This window comes from Setaria viridis, chromosome 6 (assembly GCF_005286985.2).
Source record: "Setaria viridis chromosome 6, Setaria_viridis_v4.0, whole genome shotgun sequence".
NCBI lineage: Eukaryota > Viridiplantae > Streptophyta > Magnoliopsida > Poales > Poaceae > Setaria > Setaria viridis.
In genome coordinates, this window is record NC_048268.2 from 34,956,429 (window position 1) to 34,979,854 (window position 23,426).

Here is a 23,426-nt window from a genome sequence, read left to right on the forward strand (position 1 = left end):
CGCGGCCACCATCTTCTGGCACTAGTAGGCAACCATATCTGGAAGCATTTTTAAGGGGACAGGGCATCAAACGATTGGCAAAATCTGAAAAAACACGCGGCATGCCTACAGCGTTACCGTATCTAGCCACAAAAAGATTGGCGAAATCTCAAAAACAGATGCACTCTGTTTTCCTTCAGTCTTCCTTGTGTCGTTCTTCAGGTTCATCTTCTTTCTAGCATTTCATCTTCAGCCCGAAGATCGGAGCACTGCCCTTCCTCATGTTTTATTGCCATTCGGTATTCCGGTCTCCCACATCCAAGTCAGCTGCTCCAAGTGAGCGGTATATCTTCACCTTGTCCACCACAGTACTCTAGAACATAGGCTGCTGAACCAGTCTTTGAGCAGTTCCCATGCTTATTGCCGAATCAGCTCGATATTGATCCAATTCTGTCTGGAAAAAAAACCAAATCATTATGATGAAGCCCAAGTGTGCCGAGCATAGAATATTCAAGAAGCATATCTTTCATTGCTAATCCAATATCTAGACACAGACTGATAATCCTGCATTGTACAGTATAAAAAAATTCTAACAAAATGCAATTTATCCACCACACATCCGGAAAACAATCTACCGAACAGCATGGATGTACATCTGCTAACTTAGGATTCATAGATGTCAACAGTTCCGATGGCTTTGGCATGAGTGGGAGTCCCCGGAGAAAACATGGATCGGAATGGATACCCCATGCGATGACTCTGATCGACGCTTATTCGCAGCCTGCACAGATATCACAGTGGGAAATGGATGCAAAACAAGCTTCTGGCACGCAGCGTGGGGAAAGGGAGCCCGGCCAAAGGACATTGCGCCCAACATATACAAAATAACTAGGGGGAAGCAAAAAACTCTCGCAGAGGCCTTACACAACAATAGGTGGGTGACGGATATAAACATCCACGCCGGTCTAACAACGCAGCACTTACAAGAATTTGTCGCCCTATGGAGACTGGTACAGACAGTGAGCCTCCAAGCACAAAATGAAGACACAATCCGCTGGAAATTCACGCCAAATGGACAATACTCAACGGCATCAGCATACAAGGCACAGTTCCTCGGATCCACTTATGCGCCGCACAGTAGCACAATATGGAAATGCTGGGCTCCACCAAAATGCAAATTTTTCGCGTGGCTGATACTACAGGATCGGGTTTGGACAGCGGATCGGCTTGCGCGAAGGGGGTGGCCGCACTCGACATGTTGCCCTCTATGCCGAGCACAACAAGAGACTGCTCATCATCTCCTGACACAATGCAGATACACCAAACGAATATGGAGTTTTGTTACCAATTGGGCCTCGCAACCCAGCTTGCACCCTTCGGAATGGCCACCGTCTGCCACTGCTCTTGAGTGGTGGATCAACATGACTACAAGGACAGAAGCTCCTCGGAAAGGAACCTGCTCCATGGGCCTACTGGTAATCTGGGAAATTTGGAAGGAACGAAATCGAAGAATTTTCGAACATCGAGGGATGGCCGCACCCTCCCTGCAGGCGCAAATCAAGGCGGAAGCAGACACATGGATTTTAGCGGGGGCGAGACCACTAGCGCAGTTCTTATCCAGAGAGTAATCGTGACTGGAAAAAGAAACCTTGTATCTCTAACGTAAAAATCTGTAACTACCTACTTTATCAATGAAATAGGCACTATCCCGTGCCAATTCGTTCAAAAAAAAAAATAGATGTCAACAGTTTAACTTGAGCCTTCATTTTTATAAGGTAAAATGGAGGAATATCTCTTGCCTATGAGCATGTGATGCTGTCACAATCGTTTAACTGCACCACAATACAAGGAGAGATAAGTTACATAGTAGGAAACCTTCCTTGGGATTTTCTGAACTTGGACTAGGCCCCATATGTAGAGTTCTTTTCATGATATGCCGATTTAGCAGAACAGACATGGTGAATATATGGGCAGGTGGATTTTGTTACCTTTTGATTCCTTAGTTAGGATCATTAATAATGATATCTTTTCTATTGTTTTCAGCTTCTCACGTTGCTGTGAGGAATGAAAAAGATGTATGTCTGGCTGTCTGCGCGACTGCACCATCCCTGGTGAGGACACAATGAGCAGAGTCGGAGCAATCACTAGTCACATCAGATTAAGCATCTTCTCCCAACTCCTTTTCACAGTCTTTACTCCTTCCTTTGGCACTTGTCATATGCGCAATCATCCATTCTCCTATACTGCTGCAGAAGGACAGACAACCATATGTTCTGGGCTTTGCTTCTGGCGTACACAGATCGATTGTGGAGGATTGCATTCCAATTTAATCTCAAGGTCTGGCATAACAAAAGCGACAGGGTTGAGTTTCATTCAGCTCGATGCAAATTGAGTTCTACTGTATATACTTGAAACATAAAAAAGAAAAGGTAAAACGATGTTGGATTAGTCGAAGAATGAGATAATGTTCAATGGAAAAAGGAACAAGGTAGTAAGAGAGAGGTAATGCAGGCACCTCGATTCAGACTTGAGGGTCAGCAGTGGCGGAGGAACCTCTTTAAGGACTTTTCTCTCTTGGGTTCTGCTGCAGGAATGTGCTTTCTTGGAATAGAAGAGACCAAGTCAAAATACTCCCAACCTTGTCCGTAACGCCTTTGCAGCTCGGGGCAATCCTTTATTTGTAGGCATTTTAAGTCTTGAAGCCGCTGGAGGAGGCCCTCCGGAAATTTCTCAATCCCTGGACACCTAAGAATTGTCAGTACCTCAAGAGAAGTGAGGCCATTCATCACATCAGGCAGTGCTTTTAGCCCCTGGCAACTGTGCAGACGGAACCAACGCAGCTTGGCCAGATTTCCTAGGTTTGAAGGCAGTGCTATCAAACTTTTGCACCAGCAAATCTCCACTTCGACAAGTGATGCAGGCAACTTTGGAATCTCCAGCAAGCTGTGACAAAAATGTATATATAACTTTTCCAGACGAGGCAGAGGAAGGATCTCCTCATATGATGAGCCTGTGCCCTCCAAATTCTTAAGGCAAATACTCAAAGATCGAAGCAGAGGCAAGCAACGCAGCTCCTCCACTGGCCAGCGGAGGATGCTGTCGCAACCTGAGATATCTAATTCCTCCAAGAAGGCAAAGCAATCCCCAAGTCCAAGTTGCAATTTGGAAATGTTAAATATCGATACAAAGGCATCATCACCCGATAGCTTTAAATTTCGCAGGGTATCCACAGATCTTTGGCTTTGACTCTGCTGGTCATCGAAAAGCATCACCACATCTGCCAGCATCCCAACTTCCAACGAGACAAGGGACGGGCAAGAGCCCAAAGATATGCTCATAGGAACAAGGCCTTCTGCAGAATCCATGCAACAACATAATCGTGCTCTTTTGACGAATGAAAAGGATAGGTGTGTGAGAGCTGCGCTCTCTGGAAGATGTGCAAGTTTACTACAATTATCGATTCTTAGCTCCTCAAGCTGGGGAAACATCACTGAGCTATAAGGCTCTCCTGCACTGTTTTCTGCCCATTTTTCCAACTTCGGCAAATGAGATAGCTTCAATATCTTTAGCTTTGGGAAAATTTGCAGAGAGGTATTGTATGCTTCACCTTCCACATCGACATTCTTACATAATGTGGTCAGGCTGCCCATGCAAGATAAATACAAATGCTCAAGAGAGGACAGCCATACTATTGGCAGATTCTTGCATCTTGGGCAATTGGCAATACCGAGTGCCCTTAGGCACCTGAACATTTGAGGGTCTCTCATCCACCGTGAGATTTCATGGCCACTGTACCCATGCACCTCCAAAATTTTGAGCTCACCATGAGGTGCAAGCGATTCCAATACTTCTTCCACATTATTACTGATCACATCATTTAAAGGTTTGTAATCTTGATCGCGGCCCCAATACAATCGTAATTCACTCAGTTTCTGTTTCTCATGGAGATTAGCCTTTGACCCACTCTTTACTTTCCTCAAATTGTACAGTTCTAACTTGTGGCCAAGCTGTCGCATGTCTCTGAGTTCCTCAATCCCAAAGCCATCTCCTGTGTCATCCACAACAAATGTTGTCAGAGTGCGAAGGTTGCACAGTAGACTAAGTTTTGGTGGCATTCGTTCCAAATTCTCACATCCGCAAAGATAAAGATGGCTGAGCTTCCTCAAGGTTGTTATTCCTTCCGGTAGATATCGTAGATAACGGCATTGGTCAAGTCTCAATGATTGTAAGTTATACAACATGCATAGTGAATTTGGTAATCTAACAATGTCTGACTCAGAAAGATCAAGGTACCGCAAATGTGATGTATTTATACGTGGGCTATGGATAAAAGCAGGATCGATGCAACAAAGCGCTCTTAGTGATGTCAGTTTGAACTTCTTGAGATCCCTGAGTCTTGATTGAGTTAATAAAGTGCGGAGAGATAATGTGCCTTTTAATCCACTGATCTCTTCCAATTTACAATCTGACATTATCATGTGGTACACATCTTCCATTGGTGTTTTTTTCTGAATTAATTCTTCTGCAGAGGCGCATTCGTCCGTGACATCTTTTGCTAGGTCATGCATTAAATCATGCATTTTACATAAAATTTCCTTGGAAAATGATTGCACATCCACATCTTGAAGAAAGGACCTCCAAGCCAACTCGTTGAAAATGAATTCGCCTTTCTGTGCCAAATCCATTGTTCCCTCACCATGTATATAACTGTTTGCTATCCATAGTTGGACCAACTTATCCTTCTCCATCAAATAGTCTTTGGGGAAAACTGCACAGAAAGCAAAGCATTGCTTCATTTCCGATGACAAGTGTCTGTAGCTCAGTTTTAGTATGGACAATACTTCATCTTTGCCTCTACTGGTATCACTAATATTGCTTTCCGCAATGGCCTCCCAGTCCTGGACTTGCTGTTTTGAACTCATCAAGCCTCCCATTGTCTTGAGGGCAAGAGGCAATCCTTTACACTTGTTGACAATGCACCTGCCAAACATGACAAACTCTTCTTGCTCTTGGACCCCTTTACTAAATGCCTTCTGTGAGAACAACTCCCATGAAGCATCTTCACTTAGGCATGCTAGCTCATAGGGGGGAAGGGTGCCCATTATAGAGGCCACTTGTCGGCTTCGACTTGTGACAACTATCATACTTCCGAATCCACCAATAGAAGAACACAGTAGTGGCTTCAGGTCATCATCCCACTTTTGCTGCTCTTCGTTCCACACATCATCAAGAACCAATAAGTACCTTTTCTGGCCAATGACTTCCTGCAGTTTTCCTCGCAAAAGCTCAATGGTGTCAGGCAGGGAACATGTTCCATTTGTAGCCAATTGAATGACGGATCTAACAACAGCAGTAGCTTCAAAGTTTTCAGATACACAGTACCACATCTTCACGTCGAAGTGCTTCTGAACCCTGCAATCGCTGTATACCATCTTGACCAGAGTGGTCTTTCCCAAACCACCCATTCCAATGATGGGAAGTACCTGGACATTCTGCTGATCTTACTGATCGATCAACAGTTTCACCAACGCCTCCTTGTCTTCGTCTCTGCCAAAAATCTCTACAGACTCATCCAGCACTGAGTGCGTCTGCCGATAAAGAGCATGCGGTACCTCTGCGCGCTCCATGAAACCAAACTTGTTCATCTCCATCACTAGCTCATCGATCTTGTCAAGCACGTTTTTGAGTTCCCTGCTCGCCTTATGACGGAACACAAGTCGGTTATGCAAGGTGAAGGAGCTCAGTACCTTGCTGGTCATGGACCGGTGGCTTTGGGCCTCACGATGCAGCGCCTCGTACTGGAAGTCGTCCAGGACATCGTCAGCCCGGTAGGCAACCACCTTGAGGTCCTTCATCCACCTCCTGACAGCGGGGTTATTCTCACTCTTTACCTCGGCGTCGGCTAGCAAGGACTGGACGGCCAGCAGATGTCGCTCCAGCTTGCGGCGGTCATCATCGACGCCCCACATGCGAGTGATGCTCTGGACGAGCACATCAGCAGCCTTGCCAGCCACTCTGGACACCATGGGCAGAAGCAGCGACTCAGCCATCTCAAGTTAACCTTTGCTCACAGGTTCTTCGATCAAGCACGACCTCCCAACCTATGACTATCAGCTTCGGCTTAGCTAGATGCAGGAGCCAGGAGGAGCAGATCGAGCAACAGCTGTGGAAAGAATGGGGATACTAGTAGGAGAAACAACAGGTGGCTGATATTCTGGTCACCAATGTCAATTGTCAACTGAAGCTGGACAAAAGCGAGTGGGTGACACTGACAAGTAAGACTAATGGGAGAACGCTACGCGCACAAGTTGACTGACTTGTGTGCGTGCCAATAGACCAATAATAGTAGTTGACTGGTTGAGTGTCAGCATCTCCGTGGGGGAGGAACCCGTTCAGGCATTTCTACAAGCACAACGCGTGCAGCTACAGGAGGGGAGAGAGGAATGGAATACGTGAGAACAGGAGCTTAGAAGAAAGAGGATACGACCTGATGCGAGGGCAGCACTTGGTACTTGGCGAGCTCAGTGCGCCACCACTACTGTCAAACTTGGACTGCAACAGCATCGGTGTATACAGCTCCATCTGTTTCCTGAATTCCTGTGAGCCGGATAAAAAAATGACGGTCACAATCGCTGTCAGTGGAAGAAATACAGGATCACAAATTCACACTGATTATAGATAAAGGCAGTGCGCACGCGCTCCCAATGTGACTATGTGAGCCAGCCGGCCGGCCAAGCATTTTTGCAGCAACAGGGATGGACGGTCGAGATGGGCAAGCGGCGATGGCCACCAAATGGAGGAAAGAAATTGGATTGCACAACCTTACAGGAGACAGCCAGCGCGTGCGCTCGGTGTCACGAGAAGTCCCATGGCCCGCTGGGTAATTTCTACGAGCACCCCGCGTTCATAGCACAGCTATGTGGCTACGCTATAGGAGAGGCGACATGAGAAGGTAGAGGAAGTGAGACCGACGGACCGAGAGTGTGCGGGACCTGAGGAAGAGCAGAGCAACCATCCGGCGGCCGGCGTGCGCCCAACGAAGGACCAGCAGGGGCGCGAGCGGCGACGGCCCAAGGGCCCCAGCAGCAGTTGATGAACAGACGCGCGGTTAACCCGGCGCCCGGCGGGATCGGGAGAATCAAACCGCCTTGTCATTTGCTGGGCCGGACGAGGAGCGAAGGATGCTCGTGTGGCAAACAGTTTCAGTGTGCGGCTGCTCGAGAACAAGTGTGGCAAACAGTTTCAGTAATCGCTTGCACACAAAACAACAAACTTCCTTAGTTCTCTAGAAGCAAAATTTGGCCATAACCAATTCCACGGCAAGGTGAAAACTCTCTGATTACAGGGTCAAACAGATACTATAAAATCTCAGAGTTCTGGACATCATTTGCAAACAACAAATAAATCGTCCGAGACCCAACCTCCGGTGGATGCTCTCTTTCTTGGGCGTATTTTCAGACACGGCTCTTGTTCTCGACACGAGATGATCTAACTGCATGATCACAACATGATTCTAGTCCTCTCATCAAGATATGCACACAGGCCGGCAAGCCACCACTCAGCAGTGCGTTGAGCAGAATTTGAGGTATCACGATGTTCCGTGCTTTCTTCATCCCAGTTGCACTAATCTAATTGACGGGATCAGTCCAGTGATCAGTCCAAGTGCAGTAATCTGATGACATACTGACAGTACAACCGAAAAGAATGGAGTCAATATGCATTCAGAACAATGATGTGAGCTAGATCAATAGCAGAATTAGTTGACGGGAGAGGCGAAGCACCAGCATACATACCTCAGTTGCCTTGAGAACCACCACCGCACGAGGGAAGGAACCACTTTCGTTTCTGTGACTGTGCGGGTGCTGGAATGTATTTATGGGGAATAGAAGCGATCAAGTCAAAGTACTCCCCACCTTCTCTGCAACGCCTCTGCAGGTCAGGGCAGCCCCATATGTTCAGGTTTTTGAGGGCTGGGAGCCGCTGCAGGAGACCCTGCGGAAATTTCTCTATCCCTGGACAGTCTTCAATACCCAAGTGCTCAAGGGAAGTGAGACCATCCATCCCATCTGGCAACGCTTTCAGTGCATCGCAACACCACACGGAGAGTCTTCTCAGCTTGGTCAGATCTCCGAGGTTTGAAGGCAGCGCCACCAAACTTGTGTTGTTGTAAATACTGATTTCCTCGAGGGATGCGGGAAACTTGGGGAGCAGAGGAAGGATTCCGTCAAGTTTCGAGCAACCCCAAATGTACAGAGATCGAAGGCGAGGAAAATAACGGAGTTCCTCCACGGGCCAGCGGACAATATTGGGGCATGAGTTGATAGCAAATTCTTCCACAGAAACCAAGCAGTCCCTAAGCCCAAGTTGCAATTTGGATTTATTAAATATCGTTATGAAGACGTCGTCACCCGCAAGCTCCAAATATCGTAGTGTGTCCAAAGGTCTTTGACTCTGGCTTTCCTCGCCGTCTGGAGGCATCACCACATCTACCAGCACATATGATATTTGTAAGTGGATAAGAGATGGCAAAGAGCCCAAAGGCATCGAAATAAGAGCTCCTGTAGAATTATTCCCTTCGCGACCAGATAGATTGAGATATGTGAGAACCGGTAACTTTGGAAGACTTGCAAGCTTATCGCAATTCTCAATTTCTAGTTTTTCAAGCCGGGGAAACGTCATCGAGCTAAGAATCTCTCCAGCACTATTTTCTGCCCATCTGTCCAACTCAGGCAAATCAATTAATTCCATCCTCTTTAGCTTGAGGAATATTTGCAGAGAGGTATTGTCTGCTTCACCTTCCACGTCGATGTTCTTGCACAACGTGGTCAAGCTTTTCATGCGCCGTAAAGACAGATGCTCAAGAGAGGATGACAACCATACTATTGGCAGGTCCTTACACCATGGGCATCCGGACATAATAAGTTCTCTCAAGCACCGGAACATTTGAGGGTTTCTCATCCATTCCGAGATTGTGAGGCCACCATAACTATGCACCTCCAAAATTTTTAGCTTATCATGCGGTAGAAGAGATTCCAATACTTGTTCATGATTAGTGGCCTCACCAATTGTAGACTTGTAATATTTATAACGACAATGATCCCAATACAACAACAGTTCATTTAGATTATGTTTCTCATGGAGATTGGCCTTCGACCCACACTTTACTTCCCGCAAATTATACAATTCCAACCTGTTGCCAATATGTCGTAGGTCTTCGAGCTCCTCGATTCCACATCCATCTTCTGTGCCCACAACAAATGTTGTTAGTGTGCGAAGGTTGTGTAGTACACTAAGTTTTGGAGGCATTCGTTCCAATCTATCACACTCCAAGAGATAAATATGGCAGAGCTTCCTCATAGTTCTCATACCCTCACGTAAATATTGTAGTAGGGAGCAGCCATTAAGCCTCAAAGACAGTAAATTATACAACATACAGATTGAGTTTGGCAAGCTGACAATCATCGAGCCAGAGAGATCAAGATACCGCAAATGTGTTGTGCGTGTGAGCATATGGACGATTGAAGTATCTCCACAACGAATACTCAATGCTCTTGATGGCATCAGTTTTGACTTCATCAGATCCTTGTACGATGATGGTGGCGTCAACAATGTGCGAATATACATAGTGCCGCCGAGTAACTGGCTGATTTTGTTCAATTGATAATCTCTTGAAATATGCAAGTGACGGACGTCATTTCCAGGCAGGTTTTGCTGAATTAACTCTTCCGCATTTGCAAATTCATTTGCAACATCTTTTGCAAGGTCATGCATCAAGTCGTGCATTTTATATCTCTCTTGGTTTGAGGCATGTGAATAAGTCCAATAGGGCCCCCTCACTAATATCACAGCTTGGAAGAAGGACCTCCAAGCCAACTCGTTGAAGATATATTCCCCTTTTTGTGTCAAAGTCCATCGTCCCCTCTTCATGAACATAACCGTTTGCTATCCATAGTTGAATCAACATGTCCTTCTCCATCTCATAGTCCTTGGGGAAAACTGAACAGAAGGCAAAGCATTGCTTCATCTCAGGGGACAAGTGCTTGTAGCTCAGTTTTAGTATGGGCAATACCTCATCTTTACCTCTATCGGTATCACTAATATTGCAATCTGCAATGGCCTCCCATTCTTGGATTTGTTGTTTTGAACTCATCAATCCACCCATTGTCTTCAGTGCAAGAGGCAGTCCCTTGCACTTCTCGCTGATACATCTGCCAATTTTGACAAACTCTGCTTGCTCTTGCACTCCTTTACTAAATGCTTTCTTTGAGAACAATTCCCATGAATCATCTTCACTCAAACACACTAATTCATGAGGTGGAAGGGTGCCCATTATTGACGCCACTTGTCGGCTTCTACTTGTGACAACTATCTTGCTTCCTGATCCACCATTTGAAGAACATAGTAGCGGCCTCAAGTCATCCTCCCACTTCTTTTTGTCTTCGTTCCACACATCGTCGAGAATGAGTAGGAACCTTTTGCGGCCAATAGCTTCCTGCAATTTTCCTCGCAGCAGCTCGATCGTGTCAGGCAGATCACATCTGCTATTTGTAGCCAACTCAATTACAGACCTAACAAGAGGAATAGCTTCAAAATTTTCTGACACGCAGTGCCACATCCTCAATTCAAAGTGCTTCTGAATTTTGTCGTTGTTGTACACCATCTTGACTAGCGTGGTCTTGCCCACACCCCCCATTCCAAGGATGGGCAGCACTTGTACATGCTGCCGATCTTGCTGGTCCAGCAACAGTTCCACCACCCCATCTTTGTCATCTTCTCTGCCAAATATCTCCATGGATTCATCCAGTGCTGAGTGCGTCTGCCGAGGAAGAGCTTGCGGCGGTTCCTCCGCAAGCTTCACCAGGCCAAACTTTGCCATCTCGGTCACGAGCTTGTCAATCTTTTTGAGCACATTCTTCAGGTTTCTGCTCGCTTTACAACGAAATGCAAGACGATTCTTTGAGGTGAAGTTGATCAGTACCTTGCTTGCCACGGACTGGTCGCTCATTGCCTCACGGCGCAGCGCCTCGTACTGGAAGTCGTCGAGGACGTCGTCGGCCTGGTACGCGGCGGCCTTGAGCTCCTTCATCCACGTCCGGACGGCGTGGTTGGTCTCGCTCTTCGCCTCGGCGTCGGCCAGCAAGGACTGCACGTACACCAGGTGGCGCTCGAGCTTGCGCCGGTCATCATCGACGCCCCACATGCTAGTGATGCTCTGCACGAGAGTGTCTGCCGCCTTGCCGACGACGCCGCGCACCACGGGGAGCAGCAGCGACTCTGCCATGTTTCCTTGCTCGCAGAGCTTCCTTGCTCTTCCTCACAGGCTCAACCACAGGGAGATCTGAGAAGAGGCAACAGGTGATGGAAAGAAGGAAGAGACTTGCTGGTAGGTGCAATAATGCACGCTGATATTTTTGGTCGTCAGCCTGTCAACCATCAATCCAAGCTGGCCCAGACCATCAACAATCCACGCATGTGACGGGTAACAGTGAGTGACGGGAAAGTATTGGAATTGATTCGGTACCATATAGTATTGGCTATATATAGGCCTATATATATAGTCAATTTATAGAAAAAGATAAGCACATAAATATTATAATCATATAATCACAGTAGCAAACTTCCTTAGTTCTCTAGCAGCAAAAATTTGGCCATAACCAATTCCTGCTGGCTCGGTCAAACATTCCACAGCAAGGTGAAAACTCTCTGATTACAGGGCCAAACAAATACTATAAAATCTCAGAGTTCTGGACATCATTTGCAAACAACAAATAAATCGTCCAAGACCCAACCTCCGGTGGATGCTCTCTTTCTTGGGCGTATTTTCAGACACGGCTCTTGTTCTCGACACGAGATGATCTAACTGCATGATCACAACATGATTCTAGTCCCCTCATCAAGATATGCACACAGGCCCGCATGCCACCGCTCAGCAGTGCGTCCCATATATACTTCCTACTTTCCTTTCGAAACGTTGAGCAGAATTTGAGGTATCACGATGTTCCGAGTTTTCTTCATCCCAGTGTTTTCTTCATGTGCTCGATCATCCAGCACTGCTGCACAAAGGGAAAGCAAACAATTAGTCCCAGTATTCATGCACGGGTCACAATATGACCGCAGATCAAATATTTCACCACAATGAAGTTTCACTATGGTAACCTGTAGTTCACAGAATATATATATGGCTCTAACGATGTAAAACGGATTAATCAGGAAGCAAAGCCACCATTATTTTACCATGGTACTCCTACCGATCTACTCGTCCATGAAGCGCACTTGCACATTTCTGATGAACAGCACAGTTGGGTCAAAGCATTATTAGGTGTTGGACTAGATGTTCACCTGTGCATTTCGCGTGCCTTGATCAGCGAGACAGGAAAGAGCTTCCGTGGCACAGAATGGAACAGGCTTCTAATTTTTTGCCGAGAAAAAGGTAGAGGCTCGTCATCCGGAAACGATAATGCTTATGCAGCACAAAACCAGGGAGGAGACACGGATTGGTTAATGTGGAGCACCGCGTCCAGTGATCAGTCCAAACCCAACTCAACTCCAAGTGTAGTCAATAGTCTGCAGGTCAGGGCACCATCTATGCGTAGGTGTTTGAGGATCGGTCGCTGCTGCAGAAGACCCTGTGGAAATTCCTCTATCCCTGGACAGTAGTCAATAGTCAACCTTGGGAGACTTGCAAGCTTATCACAATTCTCAATTTCTAGTTTTTCAAGCCGGGGAAACATCACCAAGCCAAGAATCTCTCCAGCACTATTTTCGACCCATCTGTCCAACTCAGGCAAAGCAATTAATTCCATCCTCTTTAGCTTGGGGAATATTTGCAGAGAGGTATTGTCTGCTTCAGCTTTCACGTTGATGTTCTTACACAACGTGGTCAAGCTTTCCATGTACCGTAAACATAAATACTCAAGAGAGGATGACAACCATACTATTGGCAGGTCCTTACACCATGGGCATCCGGTCATAATGAGTTCTCTCAAGCACCGGAACATTTGAGGGTTTCTCATCCACTTCGATATAGTGAGGCCACCGTAACTATACACCTCCAAAATTTTTAGCTTATCATGAGGTACAAGCGATTCCAATACTTGTTCATGATTAGCGGCCTCACCAATTGTAGACTTGCCATAATCACCAGAAAAATGATCCCAATACAACAACAGTTCATTTAGATTATGTTTCTCATGGAGATTGGCCTTCGACCCACACTTTACTTCCCGCAAATTATACAGTTCCAACCTGCCGCCAATCCATCGTAGGTCTTCGAGCTCCTCGATTCCACATCCACCTTTTGTGCCCACAACAAATGTTGTTAGTGTGCGAAGGTTGTGTAGTACACTAAGTTTTGGGGGCATTCGTTCCAACCTACTACACCCCAAGAGATAAATATGGCAGAGCTTCCTCATAGTTCTCATACCCTCAGGTAAATATTGTAGTTCGGAGCAGCCATTAAGCCTCAAAGACAATAAGTTATGAAACATACAGATTGAGTTTGGCAAGCTAACAATGTTCGAGCCAGAGAGATCAAGATACCGCAAATGTGCTGTGCGTGTGAGCTCCATATCGACGATTGAAGTATCTCCACAACAAATACTCAATGCTCTTGATGGCATCAGTTTTGACTTCATCAGATCCTTGTACGATGACGGTGCCGTCAACAAAGTGCGAAGATGCATAGTGCCTCCGAGTAACTGGCTGATTTTGTTCAATTGATAATTTTGTGAAATATGCAAGTGACGGATGTCATTTACAGGCAGGTTTTGCTGAATTAACTCTTCCGCATTTGCACATTCATTTGCAACATCTTTTGCAAGGTCATGCATCAACTCGTGCATTTTACATACATTTATCTCTTGACGATAGGGGCCCCTCACTAATATCACATCTTGGAAAAAGGACCTCCAAGCCAACTCGTTTAAGATATATCCCCCTTTTTGTGTCAAGTCCATCGTCCCCTCTTCATGAACATAACCGTTTGCTATCCATAGTTGAATCAACATGTCCTTCTCCATCTCATAGTCCTTGGGGAAAACTGAACAGAAGGCAAAGCATTGCTTCATCTCAGGGGACAAGTGCTTGTAGCTCAGTTTTAATATGGGCAATACCTCATCTTTACCTCTATCGGTATCACTAATATTGCAATCTGCAATGGCCTCCCATTCCTGGATTTGTTGTTTTGAACTCATCAATCCACCCATTATCTTCAGTGCAAGAGGCAGTCCCTTGCACTTCTTGATGATACATCTGCCAATTTTGACAAACTCTGGTTGCTCTTGCACTCCTTTACTAAATGCTTTCTTTGAGAATAATTCCCATGAATCATCTTCACTCAAACACACTAATTCATAAGGTGGAAGGGTGCCCATTATTGACGCCACTTGTCGGCTTCTACTTGTGACAACTATCTTGCTTCCTGATCCACCAATTGAAGAACAGAGTAGCGGCCTCAAGTCATCCTCCCACTTGTTTTGGTCTTCGTTCCACACATCATCGAGAATGAGTAGGAACCTTTTGCGGCCAATAGCTTCCTGCAGTTTTCCTCGCAGCAGCTCGATCGTGTCAGGCAGATCACATGTGCTATTTGTAGCCAACTCAGTTACAGATCTAACAAGAGGAATAGCTTCAAAATTTTCTGACACGCAGTGCCACATCCTCAATTCAAAGTGCTTCTGAATTTTGTCGTTGTTGTACACCATCTTGGCTAGCGTGGTCTTACCCACACCCCCCATTCCAAGGATGGGCAGCACTTGTACATCCTGCCGATCTTGCTGGTCCAGCAACACTTTCACCACCCCATCTTTGTCATCTTCTCTGTCAAATATCTCAATGGATTCATCCAGTGCTGAGTGCGTCTGCCGAGGAAGAGCTTGCGGAGGAGCCGCTGAGTGCATCTGCCGAGGAAGAGCTTGCGGCGGCTCCTCCGCAAGCGCCACGAGGCCAAACTTTTTCATCTCGATCACGAGCTTGTCAATCTTTTTGAGCACGTTCTTCAGGTTTCTGCTCGCTTTACAACGAAATGCAAGACGATTCTTTGAGGTGAAGTTGATCAGTACCTTGCTTGCCACGGACTGGCCGCTCAGGGCTTCACGGCGCAGCGCCTCGTACTGGAAGTCGTCGAGGACGTCGTCGGCCTGGTACGCGGCGGCCTTGAGCTCCTTCATCCACGTCCGGACGGCGTGGTTGGTCTCGCTCTTCGCCTCGGCGTCGGCCAGCAAGGACTGCACGTACACCAGGTGGCGCTCGAGCTTGAGGCGGTCCTGGTCGACGCCCCACATGCGAGTGATGCTCTGCACGAGAGCGTCAGCCGCCTTGCCGACGACGCCGCGCACCACGGGGAGCAGCAGCGACTCTGCCATGTTTCCTTGCTCGCAGGGCTTCCTTGCTCTTCCTCACAGGCTCAACCACAGGGAGATCTGAGAAGAGGCAACAGGTGATGGAAAGGAGGAAGAGACTTGCTGGTAGGTGCAATAATGCACGCTGATATTTTTGGTCGTCAGCCTGTCAACCATCAATCCAAGCTGGCCCAGACCATCAACAATCCACGCATGTGACGGGTAACAGTGACGGGTACTGATATTTCAGCACGCAGCATCATTGCGTCTCAGTGCGGTCTCAAGAGTAGCACACATGCCACAGTTCTTTCTTTCGTCTACAATTTCAAAACTGCCACTACAAAACTGCAAAGTGACACGGCATTTTATTTTTCTAATTATAAACTATGCCGAGTTGCTGACGACGGCTAAAGAGACGGCAGCAGATCATGTCGACGGCTAAAGAGTGGTGTGTACACCACCAAGCTCACTCTGTGACTCAAATACAAGTCGTTTAGAGAAAGATACGCACGACGGCCATTAACGGGCAATTGATTTGGTTGTGATCGATGGATTTATTTGGTTGTATTCGATGGTCTGGGCCTAGGATATGTTATGTTGGTATCACGAAAGGCTACAGGTCGATAGCTAAAATCGAGTGGTCGCTTTCTAAAGGTAAACTTCACAGAACACCAAGACAAAGGGCATATAAAGACGCTACCACATCATTCAAATGCACCACAATACAAGCACAGACAGGTTACACAGACGCAAAACTTCCACAGCCTTTTTCTGATTCTGGGGGGCTAGAGGATTTCAGTACAGCTTCTCCGAAACCCAACCAGGGCAGGCGCTGTGAAAAGCAATGGTGCAACAATAAATCTAGAATAATTTTTAATCCTGGTCATCTTCAGCATCCGACCGCTTCCAAGCCTTCTACAAGGTTGCCACTTGCATGGTTCCCGACCACTTCACCCTCAAAAACCAGTTGGATCTACAAAACAAAGCAGTGAAGTAGTTCAGAATGATGCAGAGTTTCTAATCCGTAGATCTAGTGAGCATCTGTTGTAGCAGCAAGTATGGACGATTAAGTCCAATGCAAGACCAGATGATAGTGGCAAAGACAAACACAGTAAGGCAAGTGCAGTAAGAGCAAATGATTATGCAAAAATGTTTACTACATTTGGCAGCTATGAACAAGATGCAAGGCATGATAATATGTTACAGCAACAGCAAGGCAAGTACAACCATTTGTTGCAAAAGCTCAAATGAAAACATTTTGAAATTTGTTATACAATCGAATTTTCAAAAACAATACCAAGTACTCTGATGCCATGCTATATTTTAGCTGATTCTAATTGAAGATCCTATAGCAAGGATAAAGCTAAGGACAAAAAACTTACAGGCTAGTGGACAAGAAAAGGCTGAGTAAATTTGGACCACAAAAGGGACCACATGACCGTTAAAAGAATGTATTTCACATACCCAGTGAAAGCACTTCATCTTCTGGAATTGTATGCCGTCCCAGTCGACCTGCAATACAAGAGAAATTTACACCTAGTTAGCATTTGAAAGACTAGTCTAGGATTTGACATCACATCACATCAGGAATGGACCATACCTCCCCTGTTGCTTTCCTCCATAACCATGTCTGATATTGCTTGCACCTTTGTCATGTTTTACGCCATTCACAGCAGCTGTGTGCATAGATGGCTGCCCAGTTCGAACTTCATCTGAGAAGCCATTGTCTTGGGTGTTTCTTACTTTGCCTGAAATTGTTACATCACTGACCCCCTGAATGATGTTAAACTGATCAGTGAAGCCATTTCCGGAGGGAATTGCATTTGACGATCTGGAATCAGCTGCAGGCCCTCTCTTTTGCCGAGTGCTTTGCGCCACAGGAGTAACAGCAACAGAAGGCAATAATGATGAGTATGGGGCAGAAGATGCCGTAGCAGCAACAATTTTTGCAGCAGCTGTAGTAGCAGAGATGATCTGTTGTGCTCCTTCACGGAGGTGAATGAAGTCTCCCTCAATCACAAAGAGCTGCAGAAGTAATTCACATGTCAGACCCACAAACTATCTAGTACTGACAGATTGATTACGCTGTGTGAAAGCAAACCTCTGGATGACTAGCCACAAAATCGTCCAGCTTCCCATATTGCTTCTTATAGTCATGCCAGTGAAGAGGAGCCAACATTTTTCCAAGCCTATTTGGCAGCTGAGAAAAAATTGCACATGAATCAGAATTTAATCTCTACCCTAGCAACTTAATAAGGATAGAAGTAACTCACAGTTGTACTAATTCTGATTGCAGCCTCAGGTCCTGCAGGAACTGCACGTACAATGCAAGCCAATAGAGCTCTCTCATCTAGGAGAGCAGGCTCCTTTGGTACACGAGGTAACTGTGAACCAAAACCACCCACAGCTGATTTCACTGTGTCAACCTGATTTACAACATTAGGATTGAACTCTGCCGCATTGTTTTTGAAATGAATCTGGGGAGTTGCTGTAGAAAAGTTTGAAGGCTTCTGCTGCTGTCTAGGTACAGGCTCAGGTTGCTTGTCAGATGCAGCTCTTTCATCCTGGTTTTAAAGGGGGAGCTCAAATGTGAGATCCTAACAAACAGATTAAAAACTATACAAGAAACTAAGTAAAATAGAAACCTTTGATTCAGTCTTTTGCTCTTGATGTTCAACCATTCCAGTTCGGTTGTTCACAATTGATGGTGAGTCCTGTTCTTTGAAGGCTTTTTGCTGCTCATCATAAACTGCATGATCAGCTACGTTCGATTCCACAACCTGTGATGTTTTCTTTAAAAAAAATTTAATAGAGACTAACCGTAAGTTCAGGAGTTGATTCTAAATTGCAGAAAAAGCAAACATCAAGAAAGAGACTAACCGTAAGTTCATGAGTTGATTCAGCAGGCACACTTGCAGGACTCTGCTGTTGTTTCCCATGGGCATTAAGGTGATCTGGATGGCTAGCCTGGCTTGGCTTGGAGGACAGCTCATCAGTATTAATAGCGGCTGGTTGTAATGCAGTCTGGTCTGATTGGGATGGTTGGTAGTTTGTTTCATCTTGTGGTTGTGAGACATTTTGTACTTCCTAAATGAGAATAAATTAATTCCAAAATCAGAATTGGCACACTTTAAATTGTGGTGTGCAAAGTGCTTAAAAAATGTAGTTACCTGCTGATTTGCCCAATGTAGGTTAGGTTGAATTGTTGACTGTGACTGAAAACTGCCAAATTGAGGAACACCAGAGTTGGGCGATGCTAAAGGTTGAGGAATGCCTTGATGAATCATATAAGAATGTAACCCAGTAATATGTCCAGGTGGAGCATAACCACCTATGCCCAACAGAGAAGATGGAACGGGTACAGCAGAGGCATTATTGCCCTTAAAAAAAAAGAGTTACACATCTTGTAAGTACTTTGTAACAAACAATGTTATGTGTTATATATTCATAAAATACAGAAGCTATCCAAATAATCGTAATTGAAAACATACAGTTTAGAAAACAGGTAAGGCAAAAATAAGGACACAAGGTACTACAACAACAGTAACTAAAAACAGAAAGGACTCCAGAAACAGGTAAGGCGGAACTGCAATACAGGGAAAGAAAGGCATAATGAATCGCAGTGAGTTTATGTCAAACAAACAACCGTGACTGATTCAAGATTCAACCTTCACCTCCCATTGTTTAAATTGCTTATTGAAATTACTTGAAATCAGTAATACCTTTACAGAGACATCCGCAGTTCCATTGTTTTTCAGTTGCTGGTTGCCATCTGCTGTAGCACTACCATTTGAAGCCACGCTGTTCGCTATGCTTTGAACAAATGATGATTCAGCTGACCCCTCCCGAGAAACTTGTGGGCCCTCTTTTGGTGCACCAGATCGTTCTCTTGCCTCAGTTAATTCTAGTTGAAGTTGTTGTATTGTATGTAAAAGACCCCGTTGCATCTCAGCATACTATGGAAATCAAGAGGAAAAGGTGAAATTCTAGTCTAACAAAGGGATATAAAAAAGGGTGTAATATAGGAAACCAAAGCATGCATGAATACTGGAGTGGTGTTTTTATAATCTAAAAAACTAACCTGCTGCTGGGAACTAATCCAATATTGATTAAATTGCTCCATGCGCTCACGTAACTCAACTTGTAGGGATTGAGACTGCAAAGCATCCATTTCACGAACTTGGGAAACCCAAGCATGAGCTTCCCTCAACTGCTCGTCTTTGTAAAGAATGTTCTCTTGAGCAACTCTATGCTGGAAAAAATAAAATGGTTATAAGTGCCTGAATTTAGAATTACAATTATTTTTAGTTTGAGAAAGAAATCATGCAACAAGACCGAGTATTCAAGAAGAAACTATCCTATAACTAAATGACATTTTCAATGCTCAGTGCTATAGTCTAGGATTCTCACTCAAGACAATAAACAAGTATAATCACAAAATAATTGTAGGCATGTAATTACAAAGGATGTGTATGTGTTGGAACATATTAGAGAGCTACATGGTACGTGCTATCAGGATTAATGCGGTAAGTTCATTACAGACAACTAGCATTTCCGTGATTTGAAAAATTGGTAGATACACCAGCTTTTGTCTCGGAGATCATGCAAACTAAGACAATACTATGCCAGATATGAAACATTCAGTATTATGACAATGCATACCTAGTAACAGCATAACCTGTCACATACAGAGATCCAATTGGCCCTGAACCCAGGCAGCGTGACCTCACCGTAGGCGGCAGCCGCACCACAAGGGCAGGGATAGAAGTGGCTAACCCTAATAGACTGATATTCCCATTGCTTGCCTTAAATTGGTACAACTCATCTCCTCATATAGAGAGGATTACTTGATGCCCAAGTAAGAGATCTAATCTTATCTCTAAACCTAGCTCTAAAGGGCCTGCCACCGTACTGCCGACCCGGCCCATATGGCCTCTGACAGCCCATGACATAACCATAGAGTGAAATGGAGATGACTTATCAAATATACCTGTTCCTCTAATGCAATGAACTGGCTTTCTTTTTCTCGCAGATGTTCTTGAAGATCATGAATTTGTTTAAGATGTTGGGCTCTTTCAGCTTCAGAGGTGTCGCGTTCCCTTCTGCAGGAAATTAGAAAACATCATACATTTACTTTGCAATGAACTGTTGATTGTGAAAACTATGAGTAACTAAAGGAACAGTATCCGTATTTTTGTATGAATAGGTGGAGAAATTTGCTGGGTTCTTTTTTACTCAAAGGAAGGCGGCTCGCCATAGAAGCAGCCTTGCCAGAGCAACCTAACAAGTCCACAGCACGTATGGAAAGGAATTTGAATACTGCTTCAAAATTTAAAGATGTTCAACTCTATGAGAAACTATTCGATGTAGTGAAATCCAGTTCCACACCAAGCAATTCAAGAAGTTAGTACCTGACAGTTGCCAGTTCTTTGGTCTGTTCTCTAAGCAAATCTTGATTCGCCCACACCTGACAGAACGAAACAAGATGTCAGACATTTTTCATCATCTCTTGCTGTGAAGATTGCAAGACGTAAAAGTGAAGACCACTAACCGTTTGATGGTCAATCTTCAGAGCGTTCAGTTCTCTATCCTTGTCGTTGAGTTTCATTTCTAGCTCCAGAATGTACTGCTCCCGCTCATGCAGTTGGTCCTGTCCAATCCAAACACCAAGTTTTAGTTTCAAATAAGGACCAGACAATCCTAGCATACTCTGATTGAAACAAAACAAAGTAAGAAGCAAGAACATGAAATCAAAACAACAAGACTAAGCTACCCTGTGTCTTGTCACTATAGAAACAAAAAAACCAACCAAGAACAATGCAGCATGTAAATGTCTTGAGCATAACCACTACTCGAATTTGTTCATCAGCATATCACCACTGGTGGAACTGCTCAATCATGGCAAAAATCTAGCAAAGCACAAGGATGAGAACGTAGCTACACTCTCATCCACCAGTACGACATGAAATTGGTCAACCATTTCAATGCCAACAACCACTGAAAGGTACTACCAATTCCTGCCCACGAGACTTCTCAGAAAGTCGAAATCATGAAAAAAAACACAGGTGGAGTACTATACCACATCCCTAGTGAACATTAGTCAGTATTACTGGCCAAAATCATCTCCGATCAGTAAATTAGCATGTGCTTCTTGGCAGCTACTAGTTGGTATGGAAACACTGAGGTCATGAAAGCGGAGCAAAAGGTACAACCTTGAGCTTGGCAGCAGCCGCGGCGTGCTCCTTGGCAGCTGCCTGGAAGCTCTGCTGCGCCTCGATGATCTGCGGGTGCGCGATGGCCTGTGCTCGCAGCTCGATCTCGACCTGCTGCAGCTCCTCCCGCTGGCGCACGACGCTCTGCAGGCGCTGCTGCAGGATGTCCTCGCTGAGGCCCCCGCTGCCGTCGATGGTGATGGCGCAGAAGCCGTCCAGTCCACCCGCCCCTTCCTGCACGCACAGCACCCGAAGCGGTCACCCACGGCAGGAACCACAACCCCGCAGCACGAGAGGTCGGAGCGAGGAAAATGGCTGCATTTCTGGGTGTCGCCGGGAGCGAGAACGCACCTCGTAGATGGCTCGGTCCTCCGATTGACCCATCTTCCCGTGGTCCGCGGCGTCCTGAACAGGAAGCAACAACAGAAAGGAGTGAGTACGGTAGCGCGCAGTACGGATGATGGTGGGAGAGGAGGGTTTTGAGCTGTTTGGGATGGGGGGAGAAGGCGACGTACCTCGGCGCCATTGGAGCGGAGCGGGGCGTCGGGGACGGCGCGCCACTCCTTGCGCGCCGCCGCGGTCTCCATCTGCGGCGGGGTGGCCGCGGTCCCTGCCCCGCCTTCCTCCTCGCGGGATCGGGATCTGGAAAGGGCGGCGGCTAGGGTTTTGGGGCTCGGCGCGCCGCGGGGGTCGGCGAGGCGGGGGCACGAGGGCGCACGGGCGACGGCGGCGGGGGGGTGAGACGGGCTAGGGTTTACGCGCGGAGGGGGAGGGCGGCGATCGGGGGGCAGGGACGGGAATTTGGGTGGGGGATTTCCGCTGCCGGGACGGGAGGGAGTGGCGTGCGATTGGGGGAAGGGAAGACGGGTGGGGAGGAGACGGGGGAGAGGCGAGGAGTGGCGAGACTGACCCGTGGAGAGTGGATGTGTGCGTGTGTCGTTTTGTAGGAGGGCGATGATGGGCGGCGCCGCCGCGGGGCTTCTTCTTTTCTTCGTGGGCTGGGTGGTTCAGCTGGGTTTCGCGGCCCATCTGCCGGGCCACGCACACGCCCGCGAACCGACAAAGGAAAGATGGGGACGGGGCCGAAAGCAAGTTGAGAGAGATGTGGACTATCATGGGCTGTGGGGTTGTTGGGCTTCCCTTACTGATCTCGACCAAAAAAAGAAGAACAAAGCCCACAGTGCGATTGTAGCATCACTTGCTGGGCCGAAGAAGTTCCAGAACATACAAGTCGGCCGAGAGCCCATCCATCTCCAGGCCTATAATTCTTACCAACAAAATCCCAGACGTCGTCTCACACCTTCTTTTTGTCCTTTTTGTTGTGCTCCCTTTTTTCCTCACCTCGTTGTTATGGGCCGAACCACCTTCCTTCGAATTTTCGAAGCGTGGGCCTCCATTAACCGACCGACGAGTTTGTTCCGACCGGAAATCTAGGTACAAGCTACATGGCTTCCATTATTGGAGATTCGTGCGGTCGATGGGACCATACGATCTTCTTCATCTTCTTTTCGACAGTCAAGCTCAATCATGGTCACAGCGTGCCGTCGCTCGCTCACGTGCCGACGAGAAGGCAAGGCGGAGGATGTGAGCTCGGCGGAGGGGGTGGGTGGTGGGCACGAGCAGCCGGTGGCAAGATCGCCATCGGTCGCTGGTGGTGGTCGAGGATGACGGCGGTGGATGTTAGGGTTTCCGAGTTGCCAGGGCTCCAATGGTCACTAGCGTAGGAAGATAAGGCTGGAGCTGGCGGGAGGCCCAACGGTGGTGGTGGTTTGACTGACGGTGGTCGGGTAAGGCTAGCCAACTGGTGAGTGGTGACCGGCAACGAGGGGCGAGGAAGGTCATGAGATTAGGAAATGACTAGTGGAAATAGCAGTGGTGGGTGGCGCAACAACCGTTG

The 23,426-nt window shown here is 46.5% G+C and overlaps 5 protein-coding genes across 6 annotated transcripts; all 5 read right to left on the minus strand.

Annotated features, from left to right (window-relative positions):
• Window positions 1-37: 37 nt before the first annotated feature.
• Window positions 38-5,444, minus strand: LOC117860424 (disease resistance protein RGA2). The gene is made up of 2 exons (XM_034743711.2): window positions 2,495-5,444; window positions 38-2,318 (listed from the first exon to the last, which is right to left on the minus strand). The coding sequence occupies exon 1, from the start codon at window positions 5,442-5,444 to the stop codon at window positions 2,514-2,516; it is 2,931 nt and encodes a 976-aa protein (XP_034599602.1). The 3' UTR covers window positions 38-2,318; window positions 2,495-2,513.
• A 36-nt stretch (window positions 5,445-5,480) lies between these two features.
• Window positions 5,481-7,662, minus strand: LOC117860426 (disease resistance protein RGA2-like). The gene has a single exon (XM_072294335.1). The coding sequence runs from the start codon at window positions 6,027-6,029 to the stop codon at window positions 5,481-5,483; it is 549 nt and encodes a 182-aa protein (XP_072150436.1). The 5' UTR covers window positions 6,030-7,662.
• A 1,960-nt stretch (window positions 7,663-9,622) lies between these two features.
• LOC117861980 (disease resistance protein RGA2-like) lies at window positions 9,623-11,424 on the minus strand. Its single transcript, XM_072294334.1, has one exon. The coding sequence runs from the start codon at window positions 11,258-11,260 to the stop codon at window positions 9,764-9,766; it is 1,497 nt and encodes a 498-aa protein (XP_072150435.1). The 5' UTR covers window positions 11,261-11,424; the 3' UTR covers window positions 9,623-9,763.
• Window positions 11,425-11,555: 131 nt separating this feature from the next.
• LOC140223034 (putative disease resistance protein RGA4) lies at window positions 11,556-15,514 on the minus strand. Its single transcript, XM_072294336.1, has 2 exons — window positions 15,039-15,514; window positions 11,556-12,029 (listed from the first exon to the last, which is right to left on the minus strand). The coding sequence occupies exons 1-2, from the start codon at window positions 15,339-15,341 to the stop codon at window positions 11,991-11,993; spliced, it is 342 nt and encodes a 113-aa protein (XP_072150437.1). The 5' UTR covers window positions 15,342-15,514; the 3' UTR covers window positions 11,556-11,990.
• A 489-nt stretch (window positions 15,515-16,003) lies between these two features.
• Window positions 16,004-22,342, minus strand: LOC117860425 (uncharacterized). Of its 2 annotated transcripts, none has more exons than XM_034743714.2 (16): window positions 22,045-22,342; window positions 21,881-21,934; window positions 21,530-21,763; window positions 20,869-20,967; window positions 20,729-20,784; window positions 20,308-20,419; window positions 19,399-19,569; window positions 19,040-19,273; window positions 18,488-18,697; window positions 18,198-18,404; window positions 17,963-18,097; window positions 17,591-17,881; window positions 17,419-17,517; window positions 16,918-17,342; window positions 16,782-16,829; window positions 16,004-16,290 (listed from the first exon to the last, which is right to left on the minus strand). In XM_034743714.2, exons 1-15 carry the CDS (start codon window positions 22,114-22,116, stop codon window positions 16,796-16,798), a joined length of 2,433 nt encoding a protein of 810 aa, XP_034599605.1. In that variant the 5' UTR covers window positions 22,117-22,342; the 3' UTR covers window positions 16,004-16,290; window positions 16,782-16,795. The 2 variants fall into 2 exon arrangements, with proteins under 2 accessions (XP_034599605.1, XP_034599604.1); XM_034743713.2 differs by having other exon boundaries at window positions 17,963-18,109; window positions 22,045-22,316.
• Window positions 22,343-23,426: the final 1,084 nt, after the last annotated feature.